At 41.4% G+C, this 22915-nt stretch overlaps 1 protein-coding gene across 6 annotated transcripts in view; it reads right to left on the bottom strand.

Annotated features, from left to right (window-relative positions):
* Window positions 1-22915, bottom strand: part of FHIP1A (FHF complex subunit HOOK interacting protein 1A) — a 211542-nt gene that overhangs the window by 49510 nt on the left and 139117 nt on the right. For all 6 annotated transcript variants that reach the window (XM_070415308.1, XM_070415311.1, XM_070415310.1 and 3 more), the window contains 2 exons: window positions 20370-20528; window positions 18326-18412 (listed from right to left, as the gene is read on the bottom strand). In XM_070415308.1, the coding sequence (XP_070271409.1) occupies window positions 18326-18412; window positions 20370-20528 (246 nt within the window). The remainder of the gene's footprint in view (window positions 1-18325; window positions 18413-20369; window positions 20529-22915) is intronic.

The raw sequence follows: 22915 nt of genomic DNA, 5'->3' as shown, positions 1-22915 counted from the left end.
GTCTAACTCTGGGCTTCAATATTGGGAAATCTTGCTCACAGGCATAAACCCTATTCTCCAGCATCAGTTTAATCAGTAATAAAGGTGCTCTTTTGGTCTTCCGTATGCCTCACTCATTTTCCATAATCCTCCACTTGTCACAACTCAACTTTATACCTCAATGAGACTAGACTGACGTTTCTAAAACTGCATATTCAGTTTATACTGATTCATGCAAATGCTTTACACAGTAGGCCCAGAGCTTCAATGACACGGTACTGTACTCCAGACATGGCCAATTCATTGCAAATGAGATGAGTCCAACATGGCAGCACGCAGGCAGTCCTACCAGGGAACTCGACAGCGATTCAGAACTGATGGCTGTTGTACTAGTATTTGGGCCCTCACTACCATCCAGGCTCCTATTCTGACATCTCCTCAGCTTCCCAATGGTCCAGCCCTTTCAGGGTGTCTAAAACCCACAGCACTCCAGGGTATAAGTTAATACTAAAGTAATCCCCCCAAATCATATTTTCCCTTCTTCCCTACTAACTCCCTCCCACACTGTTTAAATAAAAATCTGTATTCTACTTCCTCTAAGGTCAACAAGCAGGACAGATACAAGATGAGTTATCAGCGAAATGAACTTTTGGGGAACAACTACATTTTAAGTGATTAATATGTGATAAGACTAAGCAAGATGGTGTTGCTTATATGAGGACAGAGACTGAGTCATCTTTCCCAGCTGAGACCTCTGTTGACGGCCCTTTGCCACCTCAATTCTCAGCCACCACAAGCACAACTGGACACACAGGCCATGAAGCTACTTACATCCCAGGCACCTTTCCAAAGGAGGAAAAAAGTTAATTATCATTATCATTAATTATTACTACTATTAACAAGAGTTCTAGAGGAACTTTTTAAAAATATATCTTTATTGATTTCAGAGAGGAAGGGAGGGAGAGAAAGAAACATCAATGATGAGAGAGAATCATTGATGGGCTTCCTCCTGCACACCCCACACTGGGGATCGAGGCCGCAACCCGGGCATGTGCTCTGACCCTGACTGGAAATCAAACAGTGACCACCTGGTTCATAGGTTGACACTCAACCACTGAGCCACGCCAGCTGGACTGAACAGAAGTTCTAGAAATAGCTAGAGTCCCATTTTTGTGGCAAGCACTGTGTTAGGTGCTTTACACATATTACCTGAGTTAATTCACCTTAGTCCCGTAAGATGGGTATTAGGGTTCTCATATGACAGATAAAATTGAGGCTCAAAATTTGAGTCAAAAGTACACAATCAGTGGCAGAGGCCAGAGTCATCAGAGACCATGTATACCCGATACCAAATTCTATGTTACTTATATTATTTTGAGAAGCTAGGACAAGAATTCTAACAATTCCATAACACTCTCATCCTCTGCCCTCTGAAAACAGAGCAGAAATACTTCAAAACTAAATAATTGTATCAACTATGTGGGCTGATGAAGGTCAAGGACGCTGTTATAAGAGTTAAAGTTACAGCATTTTGGAGTATTTACATCCATGTCTGTCCTTCTACCATCCCATCCCTCCTCCAACCAATTCAGCTACATGTCTCAGGAGCAAGCTTCTCCCAGTGACAGATCAGGAAGTTACTCCAGAAAACAGCTTCTCCAAACAACTCCCTGAGCACCTGACTCCCAGAAACCACAGAGAGAAGTGAACTAGAAGGGGGAAAATGCTGTTAAAACCAACAAGAGAAAAAAAAAATTTAATGTGAGACACCAACATTCCGACTGTCACTGGGTCAAGTGCCAACAATATGGAATCAATGTACTCAGATGAGAACAATTACAGTAATGCATTAAACTGGCACACACAAAACTCTGGCCCTAACTGCGCCTGGCTGTCCCTGGAGAGTGCCCATCCCTCGGACCTGGATCGTGCATCAGGACTGACTCCACCCCTACCAACTAGACATGTCAACATGGAGTCACTTAGACCTACTAACTTCATTACTCCAATCATAACACAGGACAACCTCTGTCTCCAAGGAGAATACTGGTTTTCAAATATGTATCTCCAGTGCTCAAACTTGATTTGAAATTCAGTGATGCACAACACTCTCAAGGATCTACAGCAGTGGTTCTCAACCCTGGCTGCATGTTAGAACCACCCGAGGAGCTTTTTTTATGTGTGTGTGTGTGCTTTCCCCCCTACCCCCTAAAACCTTTATAATCCTTTAAAAAATATCTTTATTGTTGAAAGTATTACATATGTCCCCTGCCCCCAGAATTAACCCCCTCCAGCTTTCCCCCACCTTGCCCCACCCCCAGGCTTTCACCACCTAATTGTCCGTAAAAGAAATGAAAACATGTTCACCCAAAAACTTGTACACAATGTTCATAGCAGCGTTATCCATAAGAGCCTCAAACTGGAAACAACCCAAGTATTCATCAACTGATGAATGGATAAACAAAATGTGGTATACCCATACACTAGAATATAGCATACATAAAACTTTAAAATGTTACGCCAAGTGAAAGAAGCCAGTCACAAAAGACCAGATATTATGACTGCATTTATGTGAAATGTAGGCATTTCCCTGGAGGCATATCCATACAGAACGCAGATTAGTGACTGCCTGGGGCTAGGGCTAGGGTGGGAGGACAGGGCCACCTGGGGAGCTTTTAAAAATACCCATGCTCATGCCCCACTTGGATATGGTTAAAGCAGAATCTCCATAAGTGAGACCATAAGTGAGGATTCTCTTGTTGATTCTATCACAATGACCCAGTATCACAAAGATGACTGTACTGAAGGGGTGCTAAGATGCCATTTAAAAATATTTCAGTTGATAGAGTGGCAAGAGCTAAAACAAACAAACAAACAAAAACAGCTGGTTGACCAGTACTTCGCAAATAAAAAGATGACCAATCACATTCTTCCCAAAGAAAACTCGGGCCTGGGAGGTAAAGAAGCATTTCAGATCACAGGGAAAAGTCAGTGGTGAGATCCCCTGTGCTACCCACTCAGTCATCAAGTCATCCTGCTTCACAGATACCACCTTCTGCCACCTGCCACATAAGTACTTTGCAGAGCTTATGAAAACATCTAAAATCACTATTGAAGGAAAACAAAGGGGTAATTTGGAAACTTCCCAAAATTCATTTATCCAGTTGGGTACTAGATTACTGCACATGATTGAATATGTTAATTGCCCAATGAAGAACTACTGGATTTCCCAGGAATATTAGCAGGATTGGACTAGTTCTCATCTACGATGGGAAGGCCCATTACAGAAGAGTTAATGTTTGAATAACTGACCTAGAGAATCCAAGCACTGGTGGAAAAAGCAAGGTTGGTATATTGCCCACTTCCTTACCCTCCTTCTACCATAAAAGAAAAAGAAGGAGAAGGGGGAGGGGGAGGAGAAGGAGAGTGGGGGAGGGTCAATAAGGTGCCTTGTTTTCAGCACTATGAGGCACAAGTGACCACACCATCATTCCTAGCTGCTAACCTCACTCTCGTGATATGAACAAAGGGTTGCATGTGAGAATCTACAGATTAATTACTTAAAAATATTGTTCCTCTCTTCTTTTTAAAGTAGAGCCACCATAAATTCAGACCTGAGAGCCTCTGAGATCCACTAGAGGGTGCAAGCTCTCCTTCTGGAGCAGACTGAGCTGAGGAAAAACTCCAGCAGGGGTGCACCCAAGCAGCCACACACTACAGAGCAGCCTTCCAAGGAAGGAAGGGGGTTTCCTTTCTAAGAAACCGTTGAATTAACAAAAGCATAAGGAGAATGTTTCCTAAATTCTGCATTGGGAGCTCAGGAGTTAACTTATGCCATGGAAGGAATCGTGGAATTAAGATTTGCTTTGGAGAAGGGTCATGAAAAGAGATGATACTAAGGCTTCGAGACTTGGAAATGAATTTGGGTTTTTGTCCAAGGTTGGCTGGTATCAGCTGTGTGAGCAAGTTGCTTAACCTCTTTAGTCCTCAATGTCTTTATCTGAAAAACAAGGAGCTGGGACTAGACAATCTCTGAAATGATGTCTAGTACTAAAATTCTATGAGTACATTATGTAATGTGTTTCCATCTCCAATTTAATCTCTTCGTGTAGATTTGGCAAGGACATTAAACTAAGGTATTAGCAATTCATTTATTGAGAAAATGAGATGTTATTAATCCATTCACTGAAAAGCATGTATGGAGTGCCTATTGGGCGCCAAGCATCGGGCTAAGAGCATGTCAGGAAATAAGGACACGGAGACAAATGAGTCCTTTACCCTTATTCTACATATAGCTCCTCTATGACATTGAAATCTATGGACTTCAAAACTCTCAACTCCCAAATTCTAATAGAATTATACCTTCAAAGGAAAAACCGTGTAGCTAAACCTACTAGTCCTCTATTAAAGCATTTAACACAAATATAAATACCATATAGTTTGATGTCTTGATACATAAACATGGCAATGACATATTGCCAATCATAGGCAACATACGCCCAAAGCAGTGAAGTTTGCCCACATCATACAACTTCATTTCCAGATGTGGAGAGCACATTTCAAACATCCATCTTAGAGACATCACTGATCCTTCAGAAATCTTTTTTTGTTCATTGTCTTTGATTATTTCTATAAAATATCCATATATTTCGTTCTATTTTTCCAGCAATATTTGTCTGAAGTCATTTCTCTGGACTTCCACAATAGTTAAGAGTTGCCTCACTTTCAGCAGCAGCCATCTCTAGTCAATGCGAAACACCCCTCCCCTCATGCACCTCACTTTCCTCCCACTCCATGCCATCCCCGAGTGCCAGCTGTCAGCCAAACATCACTTCAGCAACCTGACCAGACCCGACCCGACAGCCCTAAACTATTTAATCTCTCCCCAGCTTTCTCTCTCACTCCCTCACATTAGCTCTACACACATGCAACTCTACTTAGTTACCATATCTATGTTCACCCATTCACTTATTTAAGAAACATAAAAATACCTATATGTACAAGGAGGTGTGCCTCATATGCTGCTGTAATATGAGTTCAATGGATGAATGAACAAGCAAATATGTGTGGCCTCTGTTCTCATGTTGACAATCTGGGAGGAGAAGTAAGAAGCATTAAACCCATAATGATCATACAAAGTGTCCCCAACCAAACTCGGAAGAAGTGAAGAGTGGCTGCCTACTCCTGGATTGATCAGGAAGACTTGCAGAAGGCAGGGGCACATGGTTTGGACACTAGAGGATGAGAAATGTTTGGATAAGCCTGGTTGGAGGAGAAAGGCAACGTCAGGGGAGGAAACGCATAAGCACAGGCATTTCACTAGAAGGCTAATTCACACTCAGTGTACAACACATGGCCCAGGATAATGGAGAAGTAAGTCTATGAGAGGCAAGTGGGAGGAAGTTTGGGATTAACCTAGGAAAAAGTTAAAATAATTGGACTCTAAGGAGTCTCTCTTAGTATTTCTTTTAATACCTTGATGTCTATAGTTCTCTAGCTATTTCCTCCTGGCAATATGCCAAATTTTATATTATTACAGAATAAATAAAAATATTACAGTATAGTATTACATACCAATGAAAAGACAGCTCAGCAATCTAAAATTATGATTTTCCAACAAGTATATAAGAAAAACAAACACAGTGATAATAGAGTGAACACTCACTCTGTGCAGGCACCATTTTAAAGTATCAACTTATTTCACCCTTACAAGTTCTATAAGGTGGGCACTATCATTATCACCCCCATTTTACAAATGAGGAAAATGGCTCAGTGAGGGTAAGGTTCTGCCCAAGGGCACACGGCAAGTGGCAGAGCTGGGAAATCAATCTTGGCAGTCTGACTCTGAAGTCCACACCATATTAAACCCTTTGCAAAGAACTTATTCGCTGGATACCTGGATGGCTAGGTTTATGTCAATGAATAAATCTGCCTTCCCTTTTGCTCTCTATTTTAAATCTATTTGTTTGGGCACAGCATTAGACCCAGCATTATAGAAATACTGCAGGCATGGTAAAACAGAGCTCCATAAGAACAAGTAGAGATTAATGCTAAGCGAATGAAATAAGCCAGTCAGAGAAAAATAAATATCACATGATCTCACTCATTTGTGGAATATAATGCACAACATAAACTGATGAACAAAAATAGAACCAGAGACAGAGAAGCATCAAAGAGACTCTCCAACCTATGAGGGAAGGTGGGTGGTAAGGGGGTAAGAGATCAACTAAAGGACTTATATGCATGCATATGAGCATAACCAATGGACACAGATGGGGGGTAGGGGGGAGGGGGGCCAGGGAGAGGTCAATGGGGGAAAGGGGAGACTCATGTAATACTTTAAACAATAAGGAATTTAAATTAAAAATAAAATGGGAAAAAATAAACTGACAGAAAAAAAAAGAACAAGTAGAGCTCAGCATCATTACAGGAAGAGGAACAGGGATACCTCCAAGGTACCAAGAGGCTGGCTTTAAGCCACAGTGATGATATCCAATGGCCAATCAGTTCCCTATTTGTTCTGTCAATATGCAAAATGAGAGGAAAGATTTAGGTTCCCATTCCCATAACAATATGCCAAGTCTCAGATGAATACACACTAGGTGCCTTATCTGGAACCTCCCTGTTCACAAAATATTCAGACCCAGTGCTTCAAGTAGGCTAGAAGCTTAGCATGAAACCTTAGATATTAATTACAAGATTTTCTTTCAAAAAAAAGTGAATTTTCTAATAGTTTCCACATTCTCAGAGGCTTTCCACAATAAACAGTAGACATTTCATTATGAGCCACAGCTGGTTCACACATGATAGCTCTTGGATAAATAATAGATTCTCTTAGGCTTTTCTATATATTGATGATGGGAAAAGTATATTTGTATATGGATCTAAACACCTGTGTATAACCTAAACATTCCACTTAGTAACCTAGAATATGGAAAGTGGAAAAAAGAAATAAGGTTTCACTCAACTGGCAACACCATACTTATTGTGCAACCTCCAATTACAAGTAGCACTTTTTCTCTTCTGCTCACGGCTCTGGTGGGACTGCGTCAGCAGTAGAATGATAATGCCTTATAATACTCTGTGATATACAGAACATCAGTCAGTATTCCCACTGCAAAGTCAATGGCATTTCCATCTGGTTTTTTATGGTAATGACATCACTCACTGTCCACATATCTTGACAGCATCGCACAGGAGAGCAGAGTTATTTTATAGTAATAATGGCACTTGTCCAGCATTATGAACAATGGGAGGTACTCCCCTCAATCAAACACTGTACATACATTCTTAGATAAGAACCCAACAATCTCCTTTCACTACTCACCTTTAGATACTACTACTACTACTACTACTACTAGTAGTAGTAAGTCCTTAAATTTTGCCAAGTATTTGACCTATGTCATCTGCGTTGATGGCTAAAACAGCTCCAGAGGGAAGCACGGTGGACCGTATCCAATTTCTAATACCTTGCTCATTTGAAAAAGGCTTCAGTGCTTCCAAAAGGGCTGTCAGCTTCCTCCTCATCTGATGGTCACTAGTCTTGGGAGGCTGACACAGTGGGGTTACCACAAATGAAAAACCTGGATCCTTAATTGGGTTAAGGCCCTGGAGATCACACATGTGTTCTGCATCCTCATCCAATGAAAGAGCGTAAATAGCCAGAGTGCCCACAGAAGGACATGGATCAGTGTAATCAAGCAAGCGTGGTCCTGGCTAACGTGCAAACTCCAGGCCTCAGCCCTACCTATTAGACCAGAATCTCTAGTAGTTGGGATTTTCCATGTAAAAAGTCCACAGGTAATAACTGTCTTTGTACATTTAGATTTGAGAACCTCTGACATTGAAATTTAGAATAAATAGGAAACTAATTCTAGTAACAACTGAGTTGACACCACACTCTGAGAGCAATGAGGAAAGAGTAAGTCCAGAGTCATGCTATCTATGAAATAAGGTAAAAATGTGTTAAGGAACAATGAGCATATTATCCTATATAATAAAAGGCTAATATGCAAATAGACTGAACAGCGGAATGACCAGTCGCTATGATGTGCATGACCACCAGGGGGCAGATGTTCAACGCTGGAGCCCTGAGCTGTGCTCACAGCTGGTGAGTGTAGCAGTGGTGGCGGGAGCCTCTCCTGCCTCCGCCGCAGCACTAAAGATGTCTGACTGCTGGCTTAGGCCTGTGGGGAGTGGCCTAAGCCATCAGTCAGACATCCGAGGGATCCTGGACTGCAAGAGGGCACAGGCTGGGCTGAGGGAGTGCCCCCCCCCCCCCCCGTGCACAAATTTCGTGCACTGGGCTTCTAGTCTAAAATAAAAATACTGCCCTAACTGGTTTGGCTCAGTGGATAGAGCGTCAGCCTGCGGACTGAAGGGTCCCAGGTTCGATTCCGGTCAAGGGCATGTACCTTGGTTGTGGGCACATCCCCAGTGGGGGATGTGCAGGAGGCAGCTGATCGATGTTTCTCTCTCATCAATGTTTCTAACTCTCTATCCCTCTCCCTTCCTCTGTAAAAAATCAATAAAATATATTTTTAAAAAATACTATAGCACTAAAAATGGCATAAAATTCACTGTCCAGTAATATACCATATCATATGAAGGATGTTTCATTTCAGAGATTCAGCTGGTTAATAGGTAATATTGAGTACTAAGTACCAGAGACAACAAGTATTTTAAATGCAGTACATATTTCATTTATTTTTCACAAGAACCAATAAGGTAGATGTTATTACCCACAGGTAATATATACACATAGATGAAGGTACTTGACACAGTCATACTGCTAGTGAAGCAACAGAACTCAAACTAACATCCCTCTAACCTCTAACCCCAATTTAAAAACTGTTAAGCTGTGCTCCTTCCCAAAATTTTATTTGAATACAAAGCATTAATTGGATGTATTCGATGGCACAAGCTAACTCTCAGTTTTCAATTAATAAATCAAGTATTTCAAGTCAAATACTCTTATAACTGCCACTAAAATCTTCTAGGTCTACTTAATAGCTGGCTCACATTGGATAGAACGATTATTAATTTAGGCTGTCTAGAGCCAGCCTGTTTAATATGATTTTTCAACCAAGTTTAATAGTGCTACTGCCGATCCACATTACACAGCTGCAGGCCTGAGACAGGACTGGGCCTTTTAATTACCTCGTTCAACTGCCATCGCTGACGGACTACAGTGATCTTTATATCTGTACTGTGGCCTCTCCACTTCCACGGTTCTTCTGTTTAAGTTCGAAGTAACTGAGAAGACAGGATTGTTTGGGCTCCACTAGCTCCTCAGACACAACTGGATCTCCCATGTCAAACGGGAACCACAACGCAATATAAACATGAGGTGGCACCAGGTGCATCAGCTCTCCCACTGAGCTCAGGCCTCCACACACAGCCCAGCTGCCAGGTGGCCCTGAAGGGAGTGAGCACCTCCCTGCAAGGAGCCCACTGCACTTGCCTGAGATACTGAGACAATAGCAGCAGCTTCTGTGCGAAACAACCCCACTGCTCCAGGCATCCTTGAGATCCTATCACTTTGCACCAGACCAGCAGACTGTGGGTCTAGGTGGGCACACAGGTGTGCTTTCAGCAAAGTGGAGGGCAGAAGCATTTAAGTGACTGGTCTACTGCAGGCATGGTAATAAGCAAAGTTCCATATGAACCAGGAGAGCTCAACATCATTACAGAAAAAGGAATAAGGAGCCAGCAGAAAACAGAGCAGGACAACGTTCAGAGGCCTTTCGTGCTCAAACATCTTGGGTCACTAATCTAGAGAACAGGTTTTAAAAGCAAATTACTGAAATGCGTAAGTAGAAATATGAAATGGAGGGACCAGAATACTATCTCACTACAGTTTTTAGTATAGCTCTCCCAGAACTGGAGTCTAGTGGGGACCTCCATACCTCAAGAAAAACTATAACGGATTTAGCAAAGAACCACCAAACTTAATAAATAAAATCTCAGAGTGCCAAGATGGCAGGGTCAGGATGACATCCTAATTCCATGGTTTTGATTCCTTTTTTTCTTCCAACTGCCCACTGAAAGCAATGATTGGTCGGTGAAATTTTACATCATTAGTGGAAACCAGACCTAAGACTTCAAAGTGTTTTTCAACAGAAAGTGATGCAGATGACAGCAGTGACAAAGAGTACCAACATGCTCCGTACCCAAAAATGCATCAGGAAATCTGTCGGAAGAGCCAGCAGGAGACCTGTCTCTGTCCTCCTGCCTCCCAAGGCCCCTCCACCATGTCCCAGACTAGAGATGTAGGAGGAAGGATGGATGGAAGTGGAGCTTAGTGAGGTGACAGGCTGCTCTGCTCATTCTCCTGGAGACTGAAAACAGCAGGACATACAGGCTTAGGTATTCCTCCCATAAACTCAGCACCATTTATAGCTCATTAACTTTTATTAATGATGATCATTTGAGGATTGTATTTAATTTCTCTCAAAATCGTCACTCTAACTAGTTTAAAAGTTAAAAACATCCCTAGCTAGTGAGAGCCCAACTGGGCTCTGAAGGGGTCCCCGCCCACCCTACCCACAGACACATTAATAGTCAGTGGGTGATTCACAAGTGTGGCTGCTCCCAGCCTCTCAAAATTTCCATCGTTTCTTCTCTAGTCCCCAAAAAACTTCCATCCATCAACCTAAGTCAATAAGCTATGAATTACTGTGCTCACAGGATACAGCTCATGAATATGTATGTATGTGTTTGGAAGACAAGATTGTAAAACAAATGGGCTCCAATGTGGCTTATAGGAACCCCGCACACATGCCTTTAAGGAAATGCCTGAAATTATTCTACCCATGTATACTGTTCCAGCATGGTTTCGGCACGCAGAGATGGTGGAAAAATCATTTTTTCTGGTAGATTTTTTTGCTGCTGGTTTTCCAGGCACACGTATGTGGAATAATTTGCTGAATGAAATTAGCTGCTCTTTGCAAAAACCAGAGGTACAGGCTTTCTCTCAGGCCACAGTTTTTACTGCTAATGCCTGTGAGCTGCCTGCAGAAAAGGATGGTGTGTGATCACTTTTCCCTCCATCCATCCCTTACTTCAACATCCTCGATGTCTCCATCTTCAACTACTACAGAGAGCCCCAAATTTCTCCCTTAATTTCTCACCAGTCTCCAAATAGAGGAGCCACTATAACCCACAAAACAGAAAACCATCCTAGTTCATAAGACACGTGACAGAAATAATATGACCGAGCCCTTCAGTCCCCTTTCTGTCCCTGCTATAGCCATCTTCAGCTGCTGCCACCAACTGTCTGCTGGTCTCCTGCCAGCCCGGGACCCCTAAACAACACACCTGGACAAAGACTCTTCCAAGCTAGTGGCAAAGCCAATCAGCCTGCTTCCTTCTGTTTCTGCCTGTTGCTCCTCAGCCTCATCACTGCCTTAAAAAAAAATAAAAAAGGTCTTGATAATCCTTTCACTAGGCCATCTCTTTCTAACTGGGGATTTTCTTCCACTATTACCATCATCTACAAACACATATGGATCATCTAAAACAGCGGTCGCCAACCTTTCAGACCTCACTGACCACCAGTGGTCCGCGGACCACCGGTTGGCGACCGCTGATCTAAAATATAGAGAGCACCATGCTACCCTCCAGAGCAGGGCTCAGCCCACGTTTTCTGTGAAGGGCCAAAGTGTAAGTATTGTAGGGTTTGTCATTCCGTTGTACATTCCTATCTTTTTAAATTTTGGGTAAGACATAGAATTTACCACCCTACCCACTTTTAAGTGCACAGCTCAGTGGTGTTAAGTACAGTCACACTGTTGTGCAACCAATCTCCAGAACTCTTTTCCTCTGTGGAACTGAAACTGTACCCATTCAACAGTAACTCCCCATTACTCCCTCCTCTTTGGTAACTGTTTTTCTGGTTTCTGTCTATAAATTTGACTACACTACGTCATATATGTGAATTCATGTGATATTTGTCCGCTTTTGACTGGCTTATTTCACTTAGCACAATTCAAGGTTCATCTATGTGTCAGAATTTCCTGTGTGTGTGTGTGTGTGTGTGTGTGTGTGTGTGGTGTATCACATTTTGTTTATCTATTTATCCTTCGATGGATATGAAAACCATTCTTAACTCAAGATACACAATAACAAACCATGGGGCAGACTTGGCCCCCAGATTGTAGCTGGCCAAACCCTATTCTAGTGGCATAAAAGATCATACTTCACAGATCAGAGGATCTAAAGCATTTTCAGTTCACGGTACCTTCAGTGTATCAGTAATTTTTTTTTCATAGCGCTCAGAAGCCAGAAGAAATACCCAACCATCCCTTTTATTAAGTATTTAAAACCAAATGATTCAATGTGGTTAAGTCCTAACAACTCACCTCCTGCTGGTCACTTACACCTAGGCATCAGACTGGACACTGCCAACCTCACTCCGTCCCACACCAATTTTCATGTGCATTTGCTTTACAGCACAGGACCCACCCCAAACTCAGCATATTGAAAGGAATGTGTATTGAGTGCTGAAACTGAACTATTTCAAGCTAGGAGTTCACTTAATATCGGACAGATGTCACTGCATTTCCCTCATAAATTTAACTTACCTGGCAGCGTCCCTGTGAGTTCATCAAGAACCACCAGGGCTCCTTGGCAAACGGTTTGGGAACCATAGATAAAGACTCTTCCAGGGTCTCAGGATAGAGGTGGGGACACAAAGTCAAATAATAAGAATACACCAAACAATACAAAAGTGCATATGCTCTGTGCAAAATGACTGACACATACATTAAGAGCTATAAATTCTAGAAAAGAGGGAAGCCTAGAACCCCCAAAGTTAGGGAAGGCTGAGGAAGCCAGTGAGATTTAAGCTGGTTTTTGAAGACCGAGTAAGAGAAAACATTCATGACTAGTATATTGTTAGTATATCTACCTACCACATTCAAGTATAACCATGATTTTAGGCTTTAAAGGATAAGGTTCAATATATAGAATTGGGAAGTAAGTATAAACTATAAAAAGTAGACTTTCTTATGTGTTTCTAGAAATTTTTAAACCCCCCATTTACTTAAGCCTTTCCAAACACACTCTATAGATGCCATCTATATGTGCTAATTACTACTCTAAAATGCTGACCCTAGTAAATAAGTGTGCTGATGCCTTCCATTTGCCCCTCTCCATCTTTCACCCTGATCAGAGCCCAGTTGACCTACATGGACCTCTTTTTCCCATGATTCCCTTGCCACCTGGTTTCCATTTGGGTTCACCCAATGGGAGGCCAGCAGGACATCAGAGGAAGGAAGGAGCATAAAGTTTTGATGTTTATTTTATTCCACTGACTTCTTCCCTGAGGGGTTGCCTCAGGTTTGGTTGTGATCCATGACAGAAGTTCATGGTTCTTATCAGGGGGCCCTTTCTATATACTTCTCTGCCCCTTAACAAACATATTCAATTGTAGGGGTGGTAACCAGGGTAAACCTACCAAGAACATGGGCACAAATTCTTTTATATTCCTGTCATCAGGAGGTGGGAGGTTTATGTCCTCTCCCCTATAAAATGGGTGGGCTCTGTGACTACTATGAACAATAAAATATGATAGAAGCAACACTGTTTCAGTTTCCAGACTGGCTGCTTGTATTTCCTGTCTCTTGGAGCCCTCATCCCACATATAAGAAATTCAACTACCTGAGGCTGCCATGCTGTGAGAAAGCCCAACCTGGCCCAGGGAGAGGCTCTGTGGAAAGAGGGAAAGAGGCAGAGAGACAGAGATCCATCTAGCTCCAAGCTATTCAGGCCCCAGACATCATGGAACAGAAACGAGCTGTCCCCACTGTGCCCTGCCCTAATTCCTGAACCAGAGACTTGTACTTTATACTAATGATAAATGATTAAGTCTTTTTAAGTTTGGGGGCAGCTTATCACACAGCAATCGATCATTGAAACATCATACTCCTGTAGACTCTCCTCACTACCCAGTGGGTGCCATCTGACAAAAGTCATTAGGGCTGATGATCACATTCTAGACTTTTCTTTTTGAGAAAATGAAACTGCCCTGCCCTCTGAGGTCAGATGTGATTTTCTTTGCTTCAGAGAATGAAATGAGAACAGAAAGGACATGTGTCACTTCCAGACAAGAGCTTCAAAAGCCAGCGGGCCATTCACTATGGTCTCCCCTCAGACATTATGACCAGAGATATCAGATGTTAAAGATCTATCAACCTGGGTCCCTGGCTGAGAATATCATGGAGAAAAGCTACCTACAAGCTGCTCATTCCACACCCCAAGGTGGACATGTCATGCGAACAAAAACATAAAGAGACATTGGTGTTGTTTGTGACTGAAGCATAATCATGGTGACTGACATAGTAAGTTCTTTTCTCAAGCTAATCCTGACCAAAACGACCACATGCATGAGAAAGCATTTGAACTCTGGAATGTTTCACACACAAAAAGAGGAGGTCTGTAAATTAAGCAAATATATATGTCTATCTTTTTGACAGCTACAACCAGGAACACCATGGAAATCAACCACGTGGAAACGCAGTGGCCATGGGAATCCACCACCTAGACCTCTAACTACAGGGAGCATAAGTGACCAAGGGCCCTGTGGCTACACTGAACTCCTCCCACACCCCCCACACCCCCACAGGCTCCTCACAGCCAATGGCAGTGCAGTGGGGATGCTTGGCAGACCTGTCCCTGGGAAACACAGGCCTCCTCCGGGCAGCCTGCAACACTCCCATTCAATCTTACACCCTCTCCTGCACTTGGGGTCAGATTTGCATTGCAGCCTGACAACTCCCCCAGCCTTCCCCGACCTTGCTCCCCATTGTCTCTCTCACCAGCATTTCCCCTAGCAAAATCCTTGCACATTGAACCTATCTTGGCATCCACTCCACTGAGAATGCAGACTAATACAACTATGTCGATGAATATTCAGCCTTGAAAACTTTGCTTTGATCAATTAAACATACAGAGACAGAGCTAGCTCTTGCTGGATGGGGGCTGTTCCATTAATCTAAAGTCACAATTTTACATGATGTCCATGGCTATGGTTAGATCCAACTCCTAAATGACCTACATTGACATGGTATCATTTTCTTTAATGTGACTTTTACAAAGTGTGATTTAACCTTTCTCCAAAAATGTATTCCTCCCTAAATGTCCAAAATAGGCTTCCAATCTCTTATCCAAAACCCTGGAGACCATGCATTTTGGAATTCAAAATTTCATATATTAGAAAAGTAATATTACAACTGCCGTATTTGACGTAACCCAGCAGATCTGGAGCAGAACTCTACAATCAAATACATTAATTTTTTTTCTTCCATATAACACACAAATATTAACTCAAGTGAGATTTAAAAAAAAAAAAACAGCCTTGAGACAGTTTAGGTATGGGTTTGCCATCAAAGACAATTATTTTAAAAATTCCGTTTTCAGAGATGTTTGCATTTTTGAGTTGTGAATACAGGATTGCAGACCTGTATATCCACACTACAGAAAACTGTGCAGCCCTATAAAGAAACTAGCTTCACCTCTATACTAACACAGGAGAACAACTGGCTGCCCCACAGACCTGCATGAAGAAAGCATGCAGCAGGACAGCCTGCACTGGAGGTGTGACCTTATACACAGAGTGGGAAGAGGAAAGGCGGAGACCATCTCCACTTGCCACTTCCCCCCTCCCCTCCTTTCCCACCCACAACCCTCTGTAATGACTTCAGCTCTTGTTAAGCGATGCTGTGGAGACACTGTTTGTGAGTATTGTGATGTGGTAACGTTTTTAAGTATGAATTTATTTATATTACTTATGAGAGAGAGACTAAATTCACCTCTACAAACTGCCTGCGCTGATGGCAGGTAACTAGAATGTCTTGCATAAACTGGGGGCTGAGATAGTTCACAGGGAAATTTACTTAGGGCATTAAATAAGGCTCTTCTGTCAGGGCAAGAGACCCAGAAGGCGAAAACCATGGACAGGAACCCCTGCAGTAGACTTGAGATGCCCAGTATCTCTTCCACATCAAAGAAGAGGACACAGCATGGGACTATTCCCACAGGGAACTTCTCAAGAAACACCCAATTCTGGACATTTTTCCTCATCGGTTTTTGGCCCCTGTCCTGACATTCATAAAAGGCTCTTTTCTTCATCAACCATTTCGGAAGCCAAGAGCCAGAGGAGAGGCTGTTAAGCACAAACAAAATAAAAAGATGACGAGCAGGATGAAAAATAAATTAAGGAGGAAATATTCTTTCTAGTAGCTCAATAGTCCTGGGAGAAATGGTCCACGATGGATAAAAGTTAAGGAATCTTAATTAGGGATTGGAAATCTAATATGGTAACATTCACTTTGCATTTTATATACTCAGTATTGACTGTATTTTCCACAATAAGCATGTATTAAAATCACTTCATGATTAAAATTTTTCATTTAATTATGGGAATTACTGAGAACAATCTTTGTTAATATATGTAAGGTGCTATTGTTATTCTCTCTGAGCCACTCTCGGGAGATGTACCAAGTGCAAACACTCTGCTTGGCCCTCTGACAAACATCATTCCATCGTGTGCGGTTTATTCAACCTCTACATCTAAGGGACTGAGCTTGGCACTGGAGATACCCCCGTGAACAAAACAAGTGCGAACCCTGCCCCAAGAAGCAGGTGCACCATTGTGGACACAGGCTATTCAGCAAGTTATTGCACATTTAATGATTCGATTCCACTTGTGGTGAGTGCTATGAAGGGGAGCACAGTGACCCATCAGAGCCTCATGGCAGCTCTCTGAGGTGGATGAGAGTTAACATTCATATTGTAACATTAAGGTAGGTTAATTATAATACCATAAAATAGACTGAGCAAATAATATTTTTATAATTACAGCTATTATGGCAATGATAAGAAATTATTTTAGGTCAACCGGTCAATGGGGGAAAGGATGGGAATAAATGTGGAACTAAGTCTAAATGTGCGGGGGAGTACAGGGATCATTACTGCCAAGGATTTCACCAGCTCTGCTGGGTTCCTTCATGCAGAGGCTTGGAGACCTCCACTTCAAGACACCCACCCCAACCCAAGAACAGCAAGATACTAACAGAAAGACAACCTGAAAGCAAATACAAGGGGTGTATTTTCCAAGGATATGTTCCATATTTTACAAGCATTTTTAAAGACGCGGGCCCTTTGTGCCCACAAACCACTAAAGTAAACTGGAAATCTCAATACTTTTATATTCAAACCGTACCCAAGAGTCCCTCTTGAGCCTAGAAGTAACACACAGGTCCTATTCACAGCAAATACCCTGTCTGTTTGGAAAACATTGCCACTGTGCTCAAAAGGCACTAAGTGGCAAGACATGCACATCTTCCACCAAGACCTGCTGCTCCATGAGATGAGCATGCAGAAAGGCTTGCTGGAGCTGCAATACTAACCATGGTATCTGTGGTATGGAATTGCCTTGAAGGTAGCATCTGCTCAAAATAAAATACTTTGGAAATTTGGGGGGTGCTGGGGAGACCTGCTCCTCCCATCAGTATACACAGCCAGGCTTCAAAGTTGCCATAATAATGTAATCTCGGATTCTATAAAATGAGAGCTCATGGAAATGGAACTTCCAGGTGTAGAAAAATGGGCATTCCATCTAAATGCATGTGATAAGTACTTCCTGCTTCTCTCCTGACCAAGGCTGGCAATTACAACAACTTGACAAAGATCCTCTTGAACTAAATATTGTATATGTTTCTTTACTTAGTGAATCAAGAACTTAAAATTAGAATTCTAGGTCCATGGGTATCTCCTGACAGCTCACAATGGAGTAAGCTGACTTATTACACAAAATGAGAGCATCATAGTGAATTCAGACTGGTGCGAATGAGACAGCCAACCTTTGATGAGACCTTAACTTGGCTTCACTTTAATTTTTTGCTGTCTCAAAATTTTTATAATAAAAAATTATGTCCTAAGATATGGCAAATCCATGGGACTTTTACTACCACACCCCTCTTTACAGTCATAGTAAACCTTGCTCCCCCTGTGACAGATGTGGCCTTGCAGGACGGCTTAACAGGAAGTTCCAAGTAGCCACCATCCATAACCTCAGCAAGCACAAGAGTCAGTCTAATTGCCAATCCTGGTTTAGACTATCTTACTTGACATTCAAAAGGCCGTATTCTATGACAATAAATGGATCCCATCGGACTTAAAGCTGTCACCATTGTTAAGACCTGTTTGATATGGCTAAGGAATATAGATGGTACGAGAAATAAGGCTGAAGACACCATCAAGTCAGTTACACCATGTTGGCCTTTCTCAGTTTCCATTAGTTGTACTACAAACAGATAAAATATTACATCAGCCAGTCACTGACCTTGTGGAGAGCAGGAGCCAAGACTGGTACCAAGAACCCATTGTAAATATAATTTACAAGCTGGTTACGAATCAAAGGATGAGCCACCTAAGAGAGAAATAAGTAGTTATAAAAATTACAAAGAATTCAATTTTTAGGGCTTCTTAAAAATCAAACATTTCTGTGTATATCCTGATTTCAAAATAGAAATCCAAATTTTGGCCATTTATTTCATGGTTAAAGAATAATTCAGACTTCAAACCTCCATGGAATTTTTCCAGATAGTTTATTCCAGTATAAATAGTTTGGAATTTAAAAAAAAAAAGAGAGAGAGAAAAGCTGATAGTTTTAAGTTTCTATTTGAAAAAAATAGACTGAAGATGTATACAGAGTCATATCATAAAATTCACAAACTAAAAAGTATAATTTTACCCCATAATTTCATCTATGTCCCATCTCAATTTGTGACTAATTTTAAAAAAAGAATACCACTGTCAAAATGGACAATTAAATACATTTATTTTGCTGGTAGAAAAGAATTTCTCATTTTAGAGGTGCATTTTCTGCTACTCATTTTATTAAGGAGGAAGGCATTTAGAAATTCTGTTCATAAAAATTAGATCCTATTCAAAAGCAGAAAACATTATCAGAGGCACAAGTCTTTCTATATTTGATTTACAAAAATATATATTGTATGGATAACCCCCACTAATATCTTTAAATTTATCTTTATTGTTGAAAGTACTACAGATGTCCTCCCTTTACCCCCCATTAACCTCTCCACCTCATACCCGCCCCCCACCTCCCCAGGCCTTCACTGCAACTATTGTCTGTGTCCATGGGTTATGCATATATGCATACAAGTTCTTTGGTTAGCCTCTTTTACAAGTAATCTTTTCAATAGCACCCCCAAACAAACAAACAAAATCTTAAAAGTCTATGGCCTCAAAATATTGAATGAAATATATCACTTCTCGGTTCTTAACCATGCCTGTTAGCTTTAATTCTCTTTCTTAAAAAGACATACAATCAAATCAAATCAAATAAAAGGCATTTTCTAGGGAAGTGAGGCTAGATCTTTAAATTACTAATAATCTCTCTCTGTGTACATTTGGGGAGAAACTAACAGTTCCATCTCTTTTATGTCCACATTCTTCTGCAGGAAAATGTTGATAGACTGTAATATTAAAGAAAAAAAATAACTTAAGATGTAATCCACTTATCTTATATATAAATAAAACTTCCTTTGACTTAGCAATAAAAATGAGATGGGAACCAAAGTGATTTACTGCATTTCTTTCCAGAAGCTATTTCTTTATTTGGTAGATAAACAGATTATAACTAACATTTTTCACCTCACAATCACCATAAAGAAAATTTGATTTCTTAATAAATCCAATATTGAGGTGATGCTTATGCTATACAGAAATAAAACATTTTTGATGAAAACCTACTACATCCTTAAATGTTTATAAAATCTAATTTTTATTCAAAACAGTAACAAAAAATCTGAAAATAAAAATCTAATCAAGAAGCCAAATATAGTAGAGTTCAGTGGCATTTTTCCCCCCAAAGCAGGCCAATTTCAAAGCAAATGTAATTTGTGTTGCTAAGAAGATGCTTAAGTTCTTCTAAATTCAATTGGGATAACAATATTCTTTATGTAGTATGCACCATTAAGCACAACAAAGTGTTTTCCTTTGTAGACTCCCCAAAAGACCTTGAAATAAAAGTGGTATAATTTGGAGTACTTAGAAGCCTAAAAATATCTATTTAATGAGTCAGGTATTGAACTTATTTTTGATGGTTAAGTAGATAATCAAAACATAATTAGCATTTTTTATAAAGAAGAAAAGAATATCTACTTACTTTTTCTCAATTAAAACTTCCCAGAAACCCATAAACTAACATTTTTACTCATTCAAGAACACTTAGTATGCTTTGAGTAAAACATCAATATTCCATAAACATTAAAATTAAAAAAGGACTATTTATATACTACTCCTTTACCATGCTTATACTCTGAGTGGATCCTAACAAAGGGTCCCTGCATTGCACTCAGTACCTGTATGACGGCGTTGCAAAACTCCAGGGAGTTCATGAACTGGACGAGAGAGGGGAGTAGGAGCCAGTCATCTTTCAGAAGGCAGTGCCACTCCTCGCCTTTCTCTTCTAGCTTTGTAGGCAGAGAAGAGTAGAGACCACTGAGCCCAGTTGCAAGCACCTGTGTTCAGAAATAAAAATGTAATCAGCTCTTTTCCAAAGATTTTTAAAAATATGTTTTTATTGGTTTTGAGAGAGAGAGGAAGGGAGAGGGAGAGATAGAAATATGGATGAGAGAGAAGCATTGACTAGCTGCCTCCTGCATGCCCCCTAATGGTCACTGAGCCCGCAACCCAGGCTATGCCCTGACTGGGAATCAAACCAGCAACCTTCTGGTTCATGGGTCGATGCTCAATCACTGAGCCACACTGGCTGGGCTTTTCCCCAAAGTTTGAACCTGCAACTAACAGCTCCCCGGGGAAGCCAATGCTGCTGGTCCAAAGACTGCACTTGAAGTAGCAAGGTATTAAAGTATGAGAGGGTATTTCGCTAGCTAGGAAGGATTCGACAGGTGAAGATTAGCAGGGAAGGACAACTCCTGTAGAGGGAACAGCAGCAACCAGGGTATTTGGTTAATTCATACACGGTAGATACAGGTTGCTTGTCTCTTCTGTACCAGGCACATGCTGGTCTAAGGGTAGGGGGAGTGAGGGAGAGGCAAAGATGAAGAAAACATGATTCCTGCCCCCAAGCTGTTGAGGAGAGGGGCAAACTCATCAACAAGCATTACAGTACCATACGCTGCATGCAGATTCAGAGAAGGCACAAACCCAGTCTCTGGGAGGAAGCCCTACCAGTGGTCGGCAAACTCATTAGTCAACAGAGCCAAATATCAACAGTACAATGATTGAAATTTCTTTTGAGAGCCAAATTTTTTAAACTTAAACTACATAGGTAGGTACATTGTTATTAACTTAGTTAGGGTACTCCTAAGGCTTAGGAAGACCCACACTCAAGGGGCCAAAGAGCCACATGTGGCTCACAAGCCGCAGTTTGCCGACCACTGCCCTAGATTATGGTAGCTCAGGTCAGAAGATCTCACAGGTAAGAACCATGAGTGGCTGCAGTGGTTCTCAACCTTCCTAATGCCGCAACCCTTTAATACAGTTCCTCATGTTGTGGTGACCCCCAACCATAAAATTATTTTCGTTGCTACTTCATAACTGTAATTTTGCTACTGTTATGAATCATAATGTAAATATCTGATATGCTATATGTGTTTTCCGATGGTCTCAACCCACAGGTTGAGAACCGCTGCTTTAGAGAAAGAGTCCTGCAAACATGTTCAAGGTGATGACTGACACGTGCCTATTTACAGTTTGAAAAGCACTTTAATCTGATCTTCACAAGTGATAGCAAGAAGAAAGAACTGGGGGCCATGGGTCGGCTAGACATGATGACAATAGTTCAAACAGAGCTACAGTGGGGCTAAGCTGAAGTATTGGCAGTTGGAAAAGAGAGGAGGAAATAAATTTGCGATTCATGTGTGAGGTGGGTGTGAGGGTGAGCTAACCGTGATATCTGTCGATCCAGTATTGATCCAAAGCTCATGCGGTTTATTCCACCCTCAATGCTATGTTCCTAAAAGGACAGAGTTTGGGCTTAGTAAGTGAGGATGAGTGAGAACTCCAAACTATTAAATTATCCAGCTTGGTCATTAAGAAAATAATGATGTCTTTAACAGAGACAGAAATGTGGGCAAGGAACCCACTTGTGCTGTGAGCCTGTTGATTTTATCTTGTGCAGCATAATCTGAGGGAAACTATGGCTGTCACAGCTGGGAAGTGACGATCGCCAAACAGCACCTCAGAGATCCTGATCAGGCAGAGGAATAGCACGGAACAGAAGCAAGAAGTTACCTAAAAAAGGCGTTCCTCTAATCCCTGAGGTTATGAGGGACTCAGATGGGCTAGAACAGCCGTGGGCAAACTACGGCCCGCTGGCTGGATCTGGCCCATTTGAAATGAATAAAACTAAAAAAAAAAAAAAAAAGACCGTACCCTTTTATGTAATGATGTTTACTTTGAATTTATATTAGTTCACACAAACATTCCATCCATGCTTTTGTTCCAGCCCTCCGGTCCAGTTTAAGAATCCATTGTGGCCCTCGAGTCAAAAAGTTTGCCCACCCCTGAGCTAGAAACATTCAAGAAAACATTCAATCCTAACTTAGGCCCAGAAAAGAAATAGCGAAGTTTTCATTGATCTCAGAGTCTAATAAGAGATGAATCAGCAATTATAATAGTGTAATAAATGTTCAGAATACATGATAGAAAATGCATGGTGCTGTGGATATACAAGAGGCCCTTAATCCAGACTTGGGGTGGGGGAGCAGGGAATGGTCTCAGAAGAAGTGACGCCCAAGCTGCTAAAGAATAAACAGTAGATGGCCAAAAAAGAGTGTTGAACGGAAGAATGTTCTAAGCAGAGTGTTTACAAAAGCTCAAAGGAAGAAGGAAAAATGGCATGTTCCAGGAACTAAGCAGTGCAGTGCTACTGGAATGTAGA

Source organism: Myotis yumanensis, unplaced genomic scaffold (assembly GCF_028538775.1).
Source record: "Myotis yumanensis isolate MYYU_CA2020_CCGP unplaced genomic scaffold, mMyoYum1.0.hap1 SCAF_5, whole genome shotgun sequence".
NCBI classification, from domain to species: Eukaryota; Metazoa; Chordata; class Mammalia; order Chiroptera; family Vespertilionidae; genus Myotis; species Myotis yumanensis.
The sequence above is the reverse complement of the archived record's forward strand: the minus strand, read 5'-3'. Positions and strand labels throughout refer to the sequence as shown.